General features: G+C 41.7%; 1 protein-coding gene across 1 annotated transcript; it reads right to left on the reverse strand.

Moving 5' to 3' along the window:
- Nucleotides 1-623: 623 nt before the first annotated feature.
- On the reverse strand, nucleotides 624-1,013 carry LOC104096122 (SKP1-like protein 5). Its single transcript, XM_009602433.2, has one exon. The coding sequence runs from the start codon at nucleotides 1,011-1,013 to the stop codon at nucleotides 624-626; it is 390 nt and encodes a 129-aa protein (XP_009600728.2).
- Nucleotides 1,014-17,672: the final 16,659 nt, after the last annotated feature.

Here is a 17,672-nt window from a genome sequence, read left to right on the forward strand (position 1 = left end):
CTACTTCTACTTCTAACTAATGCCGGACAACCGGCAGTACAAGCTAATAGAGAGCCCGTCCATTTGAGCTAGAAAGCGTACCGGTTGTTTGAGTCGTGAAAATGGCGCATCACCTTCTGCTTTAAACCGATGGCAAACGACCATATTGTCAATCACCATTATAAGCTATACGTTTGCACATATATATATTTACTTGTCCTTGACCTTTTGATTTTGAAACACAACAAACAAAAATTAATAACTAATGCAAATACAAAAGTATTAAATTCATAGGTAATAAATTTTCTAATAAATCCCATATATATATAGAGAGAAGTCTAGTGCTAGTTCTTACTAAGACTTCTTTATCTAATACTAGGACAAAAATTCATATAGAAAAATAATAGGAAAAGCCTAATATGCTAAAACATAAATAAAAAACCCTAAAGATTACATAAACGAAGACGTAATTAAGTCTAGTCAAGGGATTCATCGAATTCTCTTCTCCTTCAAAGGCCCATTCATTTTGGAAAAATGACACTATATAGCCGCCGTAAAAATAATAGTCGAAAAAATGTATAAAATTTGACTATTTTTTGTATATATATACATTCTGTATGTTATATACAAAAATTATACAAGTTTTATACACTTTTTCGGCTACCAGATATAAATAATTTCTGGCGCGGGCTAAAATTGATAATACCCCATTCATTTTCTTTCCGAACGACATCTTCTTCCTCTCGAGTATAATCACATTGAACATTGAAATTTTGTCGAACAACCACATGCGACTTGTTCTTGATCTTGTCAGCAATAGCCTGAGCACAAAGATCGAGCAAAGGCTTAATGTCAAGGAAATTTGCAACCAATATGATATTGAAGAGTTTTTGCATCTTAACGCTAACGAATTCCTTATCGAAGTCCTTGATTTTGGTTTTCTTGATTTCTTCTTCGTCTGAACCCTTGATTTCTGCATGCTTCTTGAGGTACTCGATGATCTTGACTAGGAAGGATGCCTTAGATGAAAACATTGCATATATAGAACATGAAAGAGATGATCTAATGGCCGTTGCGGCAGACCTAAAAGAGACATTTGAGTGTGCAAGAAAGGAAAAAGAAGTCTTAACTGAGAGAGCTACTAACATTGAGCATGAGAGAGATGACCTATTAGTGGTGGTAGTGGACTTGAAGGAAACAATTGGGGAACTTAAAATGGAGGGTAGGCCTGAAAATTCTCAAAAGGGAAAGGAAGTTACAAGTGAGGCACACATTAAGCTTGAAAGTGAGTCAAATTGAGTGAAGTCTAGTATGTGTTCTAAGCTTGAGAAAAACAAAATACTTCAGGAAGAACTAGGTAGAGTGAAGAGTGATCTTGAAAAATCACTCAAGTGGACTTGGTCCTCTGATGCTATCACAGCCATGTACACCAATAATGGAGGAAACAGGCAGGGGATTTGGTTACAAAGGGAAAAGATTCCCTACAACCCTCATAGAAAGTACGTTACTATACATGACAATTGGCTTTACACTAACTGCGGTAACACTGTGCAGTTTAAAGAAAACTGTATGGCCAGATTTCAGTCACAGCAGAAAAAATAAAATTTTTGCTGAAAAAGTAACTACTGGTAGAGAACCTGGTCCCTCGTATAAAAAATGCATAATGACTGCTTGGACCAGAAGATCCCTCATTTACCCCTTTCCTCATTACAAGGGACCCAAACTGGTTTGGATTCCTAAGTCTAACTCCAGATTTTCTTGTGTAGGGAACAATGAAAGGAAGCAACTGATAAGTAGGGATTTTAGCATATTAATTGCTCTCTATTACTTGTGTTTTGGGCCTAAAATGCGTGAAGGTATTCCCGAAAACTAACTTAACATGCTTTCTTGCAGGGATTATTCAAAATGATCCAAAGGAGCCATAATCAACTCATAAAGGAGTCAAAACTTGAAAAAAAAAACCAAAGCTGGGCCAAGAGGTGTGGAACACGGACTGCGACAAAAAAGTGCGGCCGCGAAAGTATCAACATAGACGCGACCATTATTTCACGATCCGCGATATGAAGAATCAGAGAGATGGTTTTTTAGGCACAAACATGAACGCGGACCGCGACAAGAAGATGCGTCCGCGAAATTACCAGCGCGACTGCGATGGGAATATCGCGGACTGCGGTTCCTAGGGTTCAAAAACTGCATAATTCAAGTAAAAATGAGAAGGGCAGTCCTTGTCAAAGTTATGCGGCCGCGGAAGTCTCTCACGTGGTAAAAATTATGCGGTCCATGAAACAAGGTTCAACCCAGGTCCAGATGTGAAGAAACGCAGACCGCGATAAGAATTACGCGGCCGCGAAAGCAAGTGTGCGGCCGCGGTCAGAATTAAGCGGCCACGAAACTTTCGCAGGGGTATGTTTGTCCGAATATTTTAGCTTAGTATAAATAGATCTTTTTGTCAATTCTAGGTTATGTTATGTTTTTGCTGAGTACGTGAGACGGCTAGTTTTTCCTTTTTGGGCAATTTTGTACAAGATTTACTTTATAACATTAGATTTTCATCTTTTAATTTAGTATTATGGATTATATCTTCTCCTTATCTTTGATTTCTGCTATTATTATGAGTAGCTAGACTCATAGCTAGGGTTGTGACTCAACCCTAGTGTGGGTATTTAATGAGTATTGAATTTTAGGGCTTGAATGTTTATGGGTTAGTGATATTTAGCTTAGTTCTTGCTAGAATTATAGAATTAGTGGTTGCAAATACTGATTCATGCCTTTATGATTTGGTCTCTTCTTGAGAAAGAGGGTTTAAGTCTGGGAACACTAGTCTAACAAGGAATTGGGATGAACTCAAGAAATTGATAGCCCCAATTAAAGGGTTAAACCTAGAGATAGTAATTCCCGACTTGAGCTAATATCACATGACTTGCATGAATACCCAGTTGGACTTGAAAAAGCCAAATTGAGCAAAATCACTCAAACTATCGAGAGATATAGAGTGAGTACTTGGGTGTGATGGCTATATTACGATCCCAAATTAATCAAGCTTGCCCTAGATTCTTACTACCCATTCGATGTCCACCTAAGCGAAAGTCACTACCCTAGTCCTTTAAAACACTTGAAAACCAACATCAAAAATATTATACTCAGCTTTAATCTTAGCATACAATAGAAATAGAAATAGAAGTAGAATCAACACCATTATGTTTGGAAGTGCAATTAGGAACAACACACGCATCTAGATTTAGATAAATACCTAATTCCAAATCAATTAACTCCTTGTGAAAATCGATCCCGACCTTGTTGGGTAAAACTGCATCGACCATCCTCGCTACTCAATAGTGGTGTAGGTTTGGACCCGATCAATTTTTGGCGCCGTTGACGGGGAGTTAGATGGTCTTAGCTATATATCTAACTATTTGTGTGTTTTGTTTTTCTTTCCTTCCATTTTTCTAAAATTTGTGTGTCAATTGTGTCAATTGCTTTTAGGTACCAAATGGCTCTTAACGAGGTCTTCGGACATATTCCTCAGAGGGAGGAGGTAGATGAAAATGAAGTGCATGAGGTTCCTCTTGAACCTCAAGTACAAAGAAGAGGCCACCTGCCTCATGACAACGTTCCAAATCCTCCCCCAGCTCCACCAAGGGCAGCACACCGGGTGTTGCCGAAAGAAGGCTACGCAAGTGCAATTGTCCCGCCACGGATTCGGGCGGGCAATTTTTAAATAACCAATGTCATGCTTACTCTATTGGAACAAAGGGGTTTCTTCACCGGAGCTCCACATCAGAATACATATCAGCGTCTCAAAGGTTTGTAGACACATGCTGGGGGAGTAAGCAGACGAATGTATCTGAGGACGCTTTGAGGTTAAGGTTTTTCCCTTTCTCACTTAGAGGGAAGGCTTTGGATTGGATTGAGAGGCTACCCAACCATTCCATCACCACTTAGGATGAGTTCGCCGAGAAGTTCATAGCAAAGTTCTTTTCTCCGAGACATATAGCAACATTGAAGGATGGAATCCTTGCTTTTAGACCATATCCAAATGAACCATTACATGAGATTTGGGAACGATACTGGACAATGGTCAAAGAGTGCCCTAACAACGATACGACTGAAGCAATGATCCAACAAACCTTTTATAGAGGTATGAACACAACTAAACAGTGTGTGGTGAATCAGCTCATAGAGGGTAACTTCATGAACACGCCATATTCAGAAGCATGTGAAATATTAGATGACATGGCGGACACCTCTTCAGCTTGGCAAAGTCGGGCCAACGTTCCTCAGGGTGACCCTAATGTTATCCATCTTCACAGGGAACTCCATGATCATGGACAAGCCATAGCAGAGTTGATAACTACCATGAATCAGTTATCCAAGGCACAACTTCAGCAGGTTCAGGGGCTAAAGCAAGTAAATACCATGGAAGGGGTGAATGTAATGGTTAACAAGAGGAGACAAAGAGGTCAACAAGTTCAACATAATCAGGATCAATTTAAGCAAAGTGGCAGTGGGTATAACCAAGATGACTCTTATGACGAGCAAAGTTCAATATGTGAACAATTACCAAGGTCAGCGGGGCAATGCTCCAAATCAACAACAGTGGAGATCACAGGAAAACAATTAAAATTGAGGAAACTAAGGCCAAGGGAATTGGAATAGTAGCAACAACAACAATCCGAACAATTGGAGGAACAAAAATCAAAATTGGGGGAATCAAGGAAATAACCAAGGCAATTGGGGTGGCAACAATAATAGTAATTGGGGAGGCATTAGAAACCAAGGGGGTTGGAACAACAATAATCAAGGGCACCGGGGGTCGGGCCCTCAAAGGCCTCCGATGTATCAACAACCCAACAACCCGCCTCCATATCCGTCTCAAGGGCAAAGTTCTTCAAATAATGAGATGGGGCGGATAGAAAGTATGTTCAAGAAAATGATGGAAAGAAATGCCAACTCTGATGCCCAAATAGCCTCCCACAATACTTCTATCCGCAACTTGGAAATACAAATGGGTCAAATTTCTCAAGCATTGAATACTCTCCATAAGGGGGCACTACCAAGTGATACGGTAGTAAACCCAAAGGGTGGGAACAATACATGCCATGCTATGGCGGTGACCACAAGAAGTGGTAGAGGTGGAGATGCAAGTACCTCCAATCCAAGAAAGATTGTGAATAATTATTTGGTTGTGCAAGAAGATGATGAGATCCAAGCCAATGATGAGAATATAAATGATGAAGCGAGGATAGACATTGATGATAACGTGGAGGAGACACGAAATGATGTGAACCCGTCTAGGGAACACGTGATAGACATACCAGAAACGGTAGTGCCCAAAGCCAAGACTCCTTTGCCATGGCCTCCTCCACCATATCCTCAAAGGCTCGCAAAGCAAAACAACTAGAACCAATTCAAGAAATTCATTGATATGATGAAAAGTTTGTCCATAAATGTACCTTTGGTTGAAACTTTAGAACAAATGTCGGGATATGCCAAGTTCATGAAGGACTTGGTAACAAAGAAGAGGTCAATGAACTGTGAGACGATCAAAATGACACACCAAGTGAGTGCCATTGTACATTCCATGGCTCCAAAGCTATAAGATCCCGGTGCCTTTACAATTCCATGCACTATCGGTAGTGCCAATTTTGCCAAAGCCTTGTGCGATTTGGGAGCGAGCATTAATTTGATGCCATATTCTGTGTTCAAGACATTGGGGATTGGGCAACCAAGACCTACTTCTATGAGGTTGCAAATGGTGTACCGAACAATGAATAGGCCATTGGGTATAATTGATGATGTGCTAGTTCGAGTCGACAAGTTCATACTTCCCGCAAATTGTGTGATACTTGACTGTGAGGTTGACTATGAGGTGCCAATCATATTGGGTAGACCTTTCCTAGAAATAGGGAAGGCATTGGTTGATGTGGAATCTGGGGATCTCACCTTCCGGGTGGGCGATGAAAAAGTTGTGTTCCACGTGTGCAAGTCAATGAGGCAGTCAAATAGCAACGAAGTATGCTCTTTTGTGGATCTAGTGACAGAGGTGATTGTTGATGACACGACCCTCTGGAAGCCGTGTTGTTGAATCAAGAGGATGATGAGAAGGTAGGCTTGATAGAATGTGCAAATGCTTTGCAAGGAATGGGATCCTACACATATGGACCCCGTAAACTTTCCTTGGGCCTTGAGAATCAGAAGACTCCACCAACAAAGCCCTCAATCGAGGAGCCACTAACATTACAGTTGAAACCTTTGCCTTCACATCTCAGGTATGAGTTCATAGGCCCTTGTTCTACATTACCTGTTATTCTTTCTTCGTGCTTTACTAACGTGCAGGTAGATTCCATCCTTGCGGTGCTTCAAAGAAGGAAGAAGGCAGTAGGTTGGACATTGGCGGATATTCGGGGCTATAAGCCCCGCCTTCTGCATGCACAAAATCATATTGGAAGAAGACGCCAAACCCTCCGTGGAACATCAAAGGAGGTTTAACGAGGCCATGCAAGAGGTAGTCAAGAAAGAGATCATCAAGTGGCTAGATGCAGGGGTTGTGTACCCCATTTCTGATAGTTCATGGACTTCGCCGATACAATGTGTCCGAAAGAAGGGGGCATGACTGTGATCACAAATGATAGAAATGAATTGATCCCCACAAGAACTGTCACCGGTTGGAGGGTATGCATGGATTATAGAAAGCTGAACAAAGTGACACGCAAAGACCATTTTCCATTGCCATTTCTTGACAATGTTGGATAGACTTGCCGGGCGTGCTTATTATTACTTTTTGGATGGGTACTCCGGGTACAACTAGATTCTCATTGCACCTGAAGACCAAGAGAAAACCACCTTCACCTGTCCGTATGGCACATTTGCATTCTCACGGATGCCGTTTGGTTTGTGTAATGCACCGGCTACCTTTCAGCGGTGTATGATGGCAATATTTACGGACATGGTGGAGGACTCCCTCGAGGTGTTCATGGATGATTTCAGTGTTGTGGGGGATTCCTCTGAAGAATGTTTGGATAATCTTGACAAAGTGTTGGCCCGATGTGAAGAGACCAACTTAGTGCTTAATTGGGAAAAATACCACTTTATGGTCGAGAAGGGCATTGTCCTCGGACATAAGATCTCCAAGAACGGTATTGAAGTGGACAAATCAAAAATTGAAGTGATATCAAAACTCCCTCCTCCGACTTCCGTCAAGGGAGTGAGGGGCTTTCTTGGTCACATAGGGATTTACCGTACGTTCATCAAGGATTTCTCAAAAGTGGTGAACCCCTTGTGCAAGTTGTTGGAAAAATATGCCAAGTTTGTGTTCAATGATGATTGCATGAAAGCTTTTGAGCTCCTCAAGTATAGGTTGACTACCACTCCCATCATTACCGCACCCAATTGGAGCTTACCATTTGAGCTCATGTGCGATGCTAGCGACATTGTGGTAGGAGCGGTTTTGGGGTAAAGGATCAACAAGATATTTCATCCGGTATATTATGCAAGCAAAACAATGAACAATGCCCAAGTCAACTATACGGTGACCGAGAAAGAGCTATTAGCCATTGTCTTCGCCATAGAAAAGTTCCGCCCATACCTCATGGGTACCAAAGTGATTGTGCACACCGATCACGCGACACTTCATTATTTGATGAGTAAAAAGGACTCTAAGACTAGGTTGATGAGATGGGTTCTTCTTCTACAAGAGTTTGACCTTGAAATCATAGACTGAAAAGGGAGTGAAAATCAAGTGGCGGACCATTTTTCCCGCTTGGAAGAGGAGGGGCGGCCCCATGATGGCCTTGAGATTAATGATTCGTTTCCGGATGAACAACTCCTCTCCGTGTCTGTGACTGGGATACCTTGGTTTGCCGATGTGGCTAACTTTCTTGTGACCGGCATTATCCCGAATGAGCTCTCTTCAAACCAAAGAAAGAAGCTCAAATGGGACTGCTCGGATTATTATTGGGACGAGCCATATCTTTTCAAAATATGCAATGATGGTGTTATCCGAAGATGTGTTCCGAAAGAAGAGTAATTGAGTATTCTTGAAGCATGCCATTCCTCGCCCTATGGTGGTCACCATTGTGGGGCGAGAACTGCTACAAAGGTCCTAAGCTGTGGATTCTATTGGCCCACCTTGTACAAAGACGCTAGCGAGCTTGTTAGACGTTGTGATGAGTGCCAAAGAGCTGGTGGAATTTCTAAGAAGAATGAAATGCCCCTCACCAATATTCTCGAGATTGATATTTTCGATGTGTGGGGCATCGACTTTATGGGGCCATTTGTGGGTTCATGTGGGAACACTTATATTCCGGTCGCTGTTGATTATATTTCCAAATGGGTTGAAGTTGTGGCTCTGCCCAACAATGAGGCACGGAGTGTGGTGGCTTTCTTAAAGAAAAATATCTTCACAAGGTTCGGCACCCCAAGGGCTATCATTAGTGATGGGGGTTCTCATTTTTGCAACAAAGCCTTCGACACTTTACTTTCTAAGTATGGTGTCAATCATAAGGTGTCAACCCCTTATCACCCACAAGCTAGTGGACAAGTTGAGGTCTCCAACAGGGAGATCAAGAGCATATTATCCAAGACTCTTAATGCAAATCAGGCTGATTGGTCAAGGAAACTTGACGATGCTTTATGGGCCTATCGTACAACTTACAAGACTCCAATTGGTATGTCACCATACCAGTTGGTATTCGGGAAAGCATGCCATATTTCGGTTGAATTAGAGCACAAGGCCATGTATGCGCTGAAGAAGTTGAACCTCGAATGGGATGTAGCTGCCAATCTCCAGGTAGAGCAACTAAATGAACTCGATGAGTTCCGGTTCGATGCTTATTACAGCTCATCCTTATATAAGTACAAGATGAAGTACTTACATGAAAAATATATCCTAAACAAAGAATTCAAGGAGAATTACTTGGTTCTTCTAATCAACTCTCGGTTACGGATGTTTCCGAAAAAGCTCAAGTCAAAGTGGAGTGGCCCTTTTGAAGTGGTGCATGTAACTCCGTTTGGTGCTCTTGATTTGAAAAACAAAAATGGTGAAATCTTTAGAGTCAATGGGCACCGAGTGAAGCATTACCTTGGCAAGATTGATGATAGCCACGTAGTGGCCTTGATCCATTTCAAATGATGATGGTAACATGTGTCGTGCCGCGATGTTAAATCGGGCGGTTCTTGGGAGGCAACCCATATATTTTTCTTTCTTTTGATTTTCTTCTTAGATTAGGCATTGTTTTGTATTAACTGGTTGTGAAGTGTATGTAGGAACTGGTTGTGCAGTGCAAGATTTTGACAGGAAAATTTTTGCTAAGTGTTGGAAGTTCGCAAACTGCGCCCAAAATTTCGCGGTAGCACATTTTTTTCCGTGGACGCGTACTTGAAAATAGCAAAATGCCAACTCTCTGAAGTTTGACTATCGAAAATCCTTCAGAGATCGCGGCCGCGCTCCAATTTTTGCGGACCGCATTGAAATTTGCGGCCGCGGCCAATATTTCGCGGACTGCGCCTATGTGCTTAAAGCTGGTCTACATAAGGTAACATAGCATAGACCATGATAGAATTTCGCGACCGGGCTCAGGTAAGGCGGTGGGTTCCATAGTTGATTAGTATAAATAAGGGTTCCTTAAACATTTTACACTTTTCGAACCCTAACATTTTACCGCACAAAAAAGCACTGTTCATCTCACCCTGCGCTCAATTTTCATCTCTTTCAGTTTAAGAGTTCATCTCCTACTACAATTTTACAACTGGGATGTTCAATTCCATGATGTGATTTTGGCTTATTCTTTTCTTCTCTCTTTGTTTTAATTTGTCTTTGTTAGTTAGGGTTAGATGTATGCCATGATCTCAAATTAATGCTTAATTGATACTTAAATACATGTGGGTAGAGTTTATATGCCTAATGGGAATTGGGGTTAGTAACTTTGCATGGTTATTTGAGCTAATTTTTGCACACTTATTGAAAACCCGAGTTATCACTGTTCTATCTTATTGGAATTTCGCAGCCGCGGTCCATTTTACGCGGTCCGCGATAGGGTAGGCGACTGCGTTCATTTTTTTGCGGTACGTACTACCCCAGCTTTTAGTTATTGAGTTATTGATAAGGGTTCACGGTCGCGGTCACTTTTACGCGGTCCGCGGCTGGTACTATGCGACTGCGTTCAAGTTTTCGCGGTCTGTGCTTGTGAACTTCAAAGAGTCTGTTAATTACTTTGGCGGCCGCGTTCGTTTTTTTTGCCGTTCGTGATTAGTCATTCGCGGCCGTGTCTAATTTTTCGCGGTTTGCATGTGTCCAAGATCAGAGATTCAATAGTGTGAACCAGACCTCTTCGCGACCGCATTCACTTTTCAGCGGTCCGCGATGGGCATTCCGTGGCTGCGTTCATTTTTTTGTGGCCCGCGATGCCCTGTTGTTCATTTCATCTGTACTGCTTTAATGTATGATTGAACCCGAATTCTAATTATCTTTCACTAATTGTGTGTTGCATAAAATGGTGCGATCTCATGGAGGAGCAAACAAATCAAAAGGCAGAATTCTCCCGAGGTCGGGGCAAAGGAAAGCAGGCTTTGCCCTTAGCAGCTCAAAGAATCATAAGAAAAAAGAAAACCCTCACTAGACCTCTTGCCGATTCATCAGACACAAGTGAATATCTCCCATCCCGAGAGATATCTGAGGGGGAATCTACACAACCTCAACAAGAGGCCCAATCACAACCCTTTCACTTAATCGATGAAGCTACCTCCTCTTCTGGGTCGTCTGATGGCTCAGAAGGAGGTAGTGAGGCATCAGAGCCATCTCCCCCACCTGCTGCAACTCCGGCCTCAACAGCTGCTCCTATCAATATAGATGAGGATGATGAGGTCCCGGATGACGGGACTTGGGGTAATACAAATATGAGTGGTCTTGCTAGATCAAGGAAACCCGAGGTATGGGCGGATAGATTCTTGAGCGAGAAAGCATACCTCAAATTCCGGGAATGGTGGCCCCAAAGGTCGCTCATCCTTGAGCGACAGTTTATAGACAGAGATCTCCTTCCTCATAATCCAAATGTCAAGAAACAGTTTGAGGAGAGAAAAGGGTGGAAGTACTTCACCAGCAAGATCTCGGATGCCAATGAGTACCTTGTCAAGGAGTTCTACGCAAATGTTGCCCACATCAAAAAGGGCACTACTGTGACAAAGGTACGGAACTTCAAGATATGGTTTGTTGGCGACACCTTGAACAAATATGCTGGTTTTGAGGATGTGGAAGCTGTATAGTATTTGGAGAATATGACCCTAGATGAAGCAGCCCGGCCTTGGCTAGCGGAAGTAATATCCATCGGAGGGACAACACCGGCCTGTCTCGCAGCTGGAGTCCCAATTGCCAGAAACACCCTCAGCTTTGAAGCCAAAGGGTGGTGCACATTTGTATGTAGCCGGCTTGATCCAAGCCATCATGATATTGACATCCCACTCTCCCGGGCGATGCTAATAGCTTCCATCATGGCGGGGTATCCAATCAATGTGGGGAACCTCATGTCTCACCACATCTCTAAAGGAACCGAAAAAGAAGAAAGGTCCTACCCCTACCCCAACTTCATTACTATGTATCTCGAGAACCAAGGGGTAGAGGGGAGGCACTATGATACGAAGGTGAAGCCAAAGAAACCTTTCTCCGGACAACCCTAAAGCAAAGGGTAAAGCTACTACCTCCACTGGCCAGTCTGAAGAGCCAAGTGTAGTGGCCATCGGGTCAGAGCCTTCCGCAGCAGAGGGACCTTCAGCTGTCATGCCTCCTCTATCATCCGGGCCATCCATCACTGTGCCACTATCTGTGCCCTCATCTTCTACTTACCCCCAGACTAAACTGCGGGTTTCTCAGACCTTATCTAGCATCAACAACTGGATGCAGGCAGCTATATCAAAGTTGTCTGTCTTATCTAGTGTATTAGTAGCACAATTATCCCCAACACAGCTTCAGGTACCTCCATCAGTGGAGGATTCATTGACGGAGCTTCTGGCCAACCAGAAGAAGCTCTTGGACAACCAAACGAACATCCTAGAGACTTAGGATACTCATGGCAAGGTGATCAAGGATCTGGACAAGCAGGTAAAGAAGATGAGAAAGTCTCGGGCCTCAAATGAGTCAGTGGAGAAGCTGAAGAGGGAGATAGAGAAGTTCACTTCTGCTGGGGATATCCCACTTGACTTGGTTATGGAAGAGACTGCCCCACCAGCACAGGCAGCAGAGCATGAGGCAGACAAAACTCCATTTAGAAGATTTGTGGTCCCCTAGTCAGAGGATTTGGAGATCCAGTTAGAGGACCCGGAGGGAGCTGATGATCCTATGCAGTCTGAGGACCCCACTCATGTGCCTGACCCCATGCAGACAGAGACCACATAGGGAGTTTTCTTTACTCTCTAACCCTTCCCTGATCTTATTTTGATATTAGCATTGAGGACAATGCTATATTTTATTTGTGGGGGGGGGGGGGAGGGGTGGTCCATTTTGATTTGGTGATGATTTGATAACATTGGTATGTAATAATTATGATACTATTTTTCTTTACCTTTATTTATCGTTAGTTTCACTTTCGTTATTTTTCACTTTTGGTATGTATATAACTTTACTATTCGATGTAGATATTCATTTACATTTTGTATATATTCGTGTCACTCCATTATTGTACATATTCATTTTACTTTCCGTAGTTTATTTCATAACTTCTTTCGTATTTTTCCTTAATAGCTTAGCTTCTTATTTCCTTTAGTAGCTTATTTTTGAGTTTTTAGCTTCTTTTTACATTCTGCGTGATCAATAAGCCTTTGGTTTTCTTAATGCCATGGTTCTTTCCAAAGGTGGGTGTTGTGTGAACTGGGTGGCACTTCCCAACAGTGGATGGCGTGACAACCTTCTTAAGGGATCGAGTCTGTTTTCTTTTTGTTTTGGTGTATATAGTAGTAGTAATGAATAAAAGTGTCTCAAGCAGGCTTCACTTGGTACTAACACATTTACCTTCGACCTCATGGTTAGAGACAAGTTGATTGGCAAAGATTAGTTCTAGTTGTGAACATTAGACTCTTGCGTTGGCTAAAACAATCATCGAGTGGTTTCCTTGAGCCATTTGTGGTTTTCAATCTTAGCTGGGGTTGTTGTGGGCCCTCGACTCTATTCTCTTTAACAATCCAGCGGCTTGAGAGGTGAGGTATTGAATTGCAAGTCCAAGTCCCATGCCAATAGGTCTAGAACTTGCCCTGAATATTTGTCTAGGCGAAATTCTGAGGGTAGCTCGACTTGAGAAATGATTGTAGGCTTTCCTTGGTCCAAGTTAAACTTTGAAAGCTTTTGTAGCCTACCAATATGATATCCCTAGTCACTCCTTTGAGCCTAAGCCTTTTTCATTCAATAGCCACATTACAAGCCTTTATCCGTTCTATAATGACCCTCTCTTGGCACCCAATCTTTCCTTAGCATTCATGATGAACAATTGGCGAAAGCATAATTTTGGGGTAGAGACGATTAATTTGAAAGTGATAAAAGTTTCAAAGAAGAAAAAGAATTGTTGAAAAGGAAGGGCAAAGAAAAGGAAGAATAGCCAAAACGAAATACGTCAAAAAGAAAGAGAAGGTTGAAGGGATTCAAAGAACATAATGATGAAAGGCAAGGAATGATGAGAAAAGGAGAAAAATAATTATCATGAGTAAGAAAGAGTGACGGTTTGTCTCTCTAGTTCCCCTAAGTAAGAAGAAAAATGACTCAAAGAGTGAAGAAAGTATGAGCCGAAATGAGAAAATGAAGTGCTTAAGGAAAGATGAAATCATCATAGTTCGTTATGTCCTACCTTGATCCAAAAGCCTTTATTACATCCCTGCTAAAGCCCTATATGATTTCAAGTTGAGTGAGCCTACATTAGTGGTGATTTACATAAGGGGCAAGCTTATGGTACTTAGAGCCGGACTTGTGGCATTCTTTTGAGAGTGATGAGTGCACTTCTTCACAATCCTTGTTTTGAGTGTTACATTCTAAAAAGAGAGATTTGCTCATGGAGAGTAGAGGAGGAGGCGTTTGGGATCCACAATGACCTACATGAGAGAGCGAGCTTCCTCGATGAATTGAGTCAACTCTTGATGCTCTAGTGTCACATTAGAACTATGGAACTCAAAAGATCATAACATGACGTTGTTGATAATTCATTTGTGTTGAGGTTAATTGTTAGTCCCAATTGATGCTTGATGAAGTCACCTTAGGCCAGTTGAAACATCTTTTTCTTTTTCATGTGGAGGTAGGAATTACCTTATTTGCTTGAGGATAAGCAAAAGCTTAAGTTTGGGGGAGTTGATAAGTAGGGATTTTAGCCTATTAATTGCTCTCTTTTACTTGTGTTTTGGGCCTAAAATGCGTGAAGGTATTCCCGGAAACTAACTTAATATGCTTGCTTGCAGGGATAGTTCAAAATGAGCCAAAGGAGCCATAATCAACTCATAAAGGAGTCAAAACTTGAACAAAAATCAAAACTGGGCCAAGAGGTATGGAACGCGGACCGCGACAAAAAAGTGTGGCCGCAAAAGTATCAACGCAGACGCGGCCATTATTTCGCGGTCCGTGATATGAAGAATCAGAGAGATGGTTTTTTAGGCACAAACATGAACGCGGACCGCGACAAGAAGATGCGTCCGCGAAAGTACTAGCGTGACCGCGATGGGAATTTCGCGGACCGCGGTTGCTAAGGTTCAGAGAGTGCATAATTCACAGGGCGGTCCGCGTAAAAGTTACGCGGCCGCGAAACTTCCGCAGGGGTATTTTTGTCCGGTCAAAATTACGCGGCCGCGAAACTTTCGCAGGGGTATTTTTGTCCGAAAATTTTAGCTTAGTATAAATAGAACTTTTTGTCAATTCTAGGTTATGTTAGGTTTTTGATGAGTGCGTGAGACGGCTAGGTTTTCCTTTTTGGGCAATTTTGTACAAGCTTTACTCTATAACATTAGATTTTCATCTTTTAATTTAGTATTATGGATTATATCTTCTCCTTATCTTTGATTTATGCTATTATTATGAGTAGGTAGACTCATAGCTAGGGTTGTGACTCAACCCTAGTGTGGGTATTTAATGGGTCTTGAATTTTAGCGCTTGAATGTTTATGGGTTAGTAATATTTAGCCTAGTTCTTGCTAGAATTATAGAATTAGTGGTTGCAAACACTGATTCATGCCTTTATGATTTAGTCTCTTCTTGAGAAAGAGGGATTAAGTCTGGGAAAACTAGGCTAACAAGGAATTGGGGTGAACTCAAGAAATTGATATCCCCAATTAAAGTTGTTAAACCTAGAGATAGTTATACCCGACTTGAGCTAATATCACATGACTTGCATGAATACCCAGTTGGACTTGAGAAAATCAAATTGGGCAAAATCACTCAAACTATCGAGAGATATAGAGTGAGTACTTGGGTGTGATGGCTATATTACGATCCCAAATTAATCAAGCTTGCTCTAGATTCTTACTACCCGTTCGATGCCCACCTAGGCAAAAGTCACTACCCTAGTCCTTTTAAACACTTGAAAACCATCATCAAAAATATTGTACTTAGCTTTAATCTTAGCATACAATAGAAATAGAAATAGAAGTAGAATCAACACCATCATGTTTGGAAGTGCAATTAGGAACAAGACACGCATCTAGATTTAGATAAATACCTAATTCCAAATCAATTAACTCCCTGTGGAAATCAATCCCGACCTTGTTGGGTAAACCTGCATCGTCCATCCTCACTACTCAATAGTGGTGTAGGTTTGGACCCGATCAGCAACCTACAATGGTACATAGATAGTAGTTGCTCAAAGCATATGACTGGAAGTACAAATGATTTTCTTTCACTTAAGGCCCTGCAAGGAGGGAGTGTATCCTTTGGAAATGGCAAGAAAGGATACATTCTAGGAGTTGGAAGGATTGATAAGTTTCTCTCACACTCAATCGAAAATGTTTACTACATGAACGGGTTGAAGTACATCTTGCTAAGTGTTTCCCAGATTTGTGACAAGGGAAACAAGGTGGAATTTGTGTCAAAAATATGTACAGTCACAAACCTAGTGACTGGTGAGGTGGTGCTAGTAGCAAAAATATACAAAAATATCTATGTTGCTGATTTTGTGTCTCTGTAGAATGGTGATCTCAGCTGTCTAAGTGTTGTTGATGATGATGCTGAATTATGGCATAGGAGACTGGGTCATGCAAGCTTCACATTGCAGAAAAAAATGGTCAGGAAGGACCTGGTTCGTGGTCAGCCAAAGTCAAGTTTCATGGATCACAATGTGTATGGCGCATGTGTAAAAAGCAAGCAAGTCAGATCCTCATCCAAACCCAAAATGGAAGTAAGTACGTCAAGGCTACTGGATCTTCTTCACATGGATTTATGTGGACCCATAAGGGTGGCAAGCATGGGAGGAAAGAAATATATCTTCTCTATAGTTTACGATTACTCTAGCTTCATCTAGACTTTGTTTCTCAAAACCAAGGATGAAACCTTTGAAATGTTTGTTGCCTTCGTAAAAACGATTCAAGTGGAGATGGGTAATAATGTAGCTTGCATCAGGTCTGATCATAGGACAGAGTTTGACAATACCAAATTTGATGAGTTTTGTACTGAAAATGGTATCACTCATAATTTCTCAGCTCCAAGAACACCTCAACAAAATGGTGTTGGGGAAAGAAAGAATATAACTCTTGAAGACATGGCAAGGACAATGTTGATTGACAGTGGGATTGCAAAGAATTTATGGGCAGAAGCTGTCAACACTGCTTGCTACTTGGTGAACAGGTGCATGATCAGGTCCCTTCTGAACAAGATTCCATATGAACTGCTGAATGGAAGGAATCCCAAGCTGACACATCTAAGGACTTTTGGGTGTAAATGTTTTGTCCTCAACAATGTAAAGGAAACTCTTGGAAAGTTCGATGCCAAAAGTGATGAAGGAAATATTTCTAGGATACTCATCTCAAAGCAAAGCTTACAAAGTATACAACAAAATGACTTAATGAGTTGAGGAAAGTATACATGTGATCTTTGATGAATCCCACCTCTCATGTGAGAAGGACAGACATGCTAATCAAGATGGAGAACCTTTATCTGTTCCAGGAGAAGATATTTACATGGCTAATGGAAAAGCAGACATGATGAGTCATGTAAAAGAATCAAGTGAAGATGATGCGAGTACACCTCCATCTATTGGAGAGGAACCTGGTCCCCTAATCACACCAACTGAAGCTGAAAATAGAGTTGTTGATGCAGTCCAAGGTACTCCACTTGCTGAAGTAAGAAGCACCAAAGAACCTCAGTCAGACATACCTGGATCCTCTGCCAATGAGATTCAGGTACCAAATTGGAAGAACAAATCTCACATCCTCTTGACAACATAATCACCCCTCTTGACTCAGAAGTTCAAACCATATCAAAAGCAAGAAACTCACTTGCCTTTTTAGCCTTTCTTTCCCAAATAGAGCTCAAAAATATCAAAGAAGCATTGAAATATGCATACTGGATTACAGCCATATAAGCGGAGCAACATCAATTTGAAAGAAACAAGGTATGCCACATTGTTATAGGGACCATGTGGCTATTCAGGAACAAGCTTGATGAGTTTGGAAATACAACAAGAAACAAGGCAAGGCTTGTAGTTCAAGGCTACAATCAGGAAGAAGGGATTGATTATGATAAAA

The sequence above is a fragment of the Nicotiana tomentosiformis genome, chromosome 5 (genome assembly GCF_000390325.3).
Source record: "Nicotiana tomentosiformis chromosome 5, ASM39032v3, whole genome shotgun sequence".
Classification (NCBI taxonomy): Eukaryota; Viridiplantae; Streptophyta; class Magnoliopsida; order Solanales; family Solanaceae; genus Nicotiana; species Nicotiana tomentosiformis.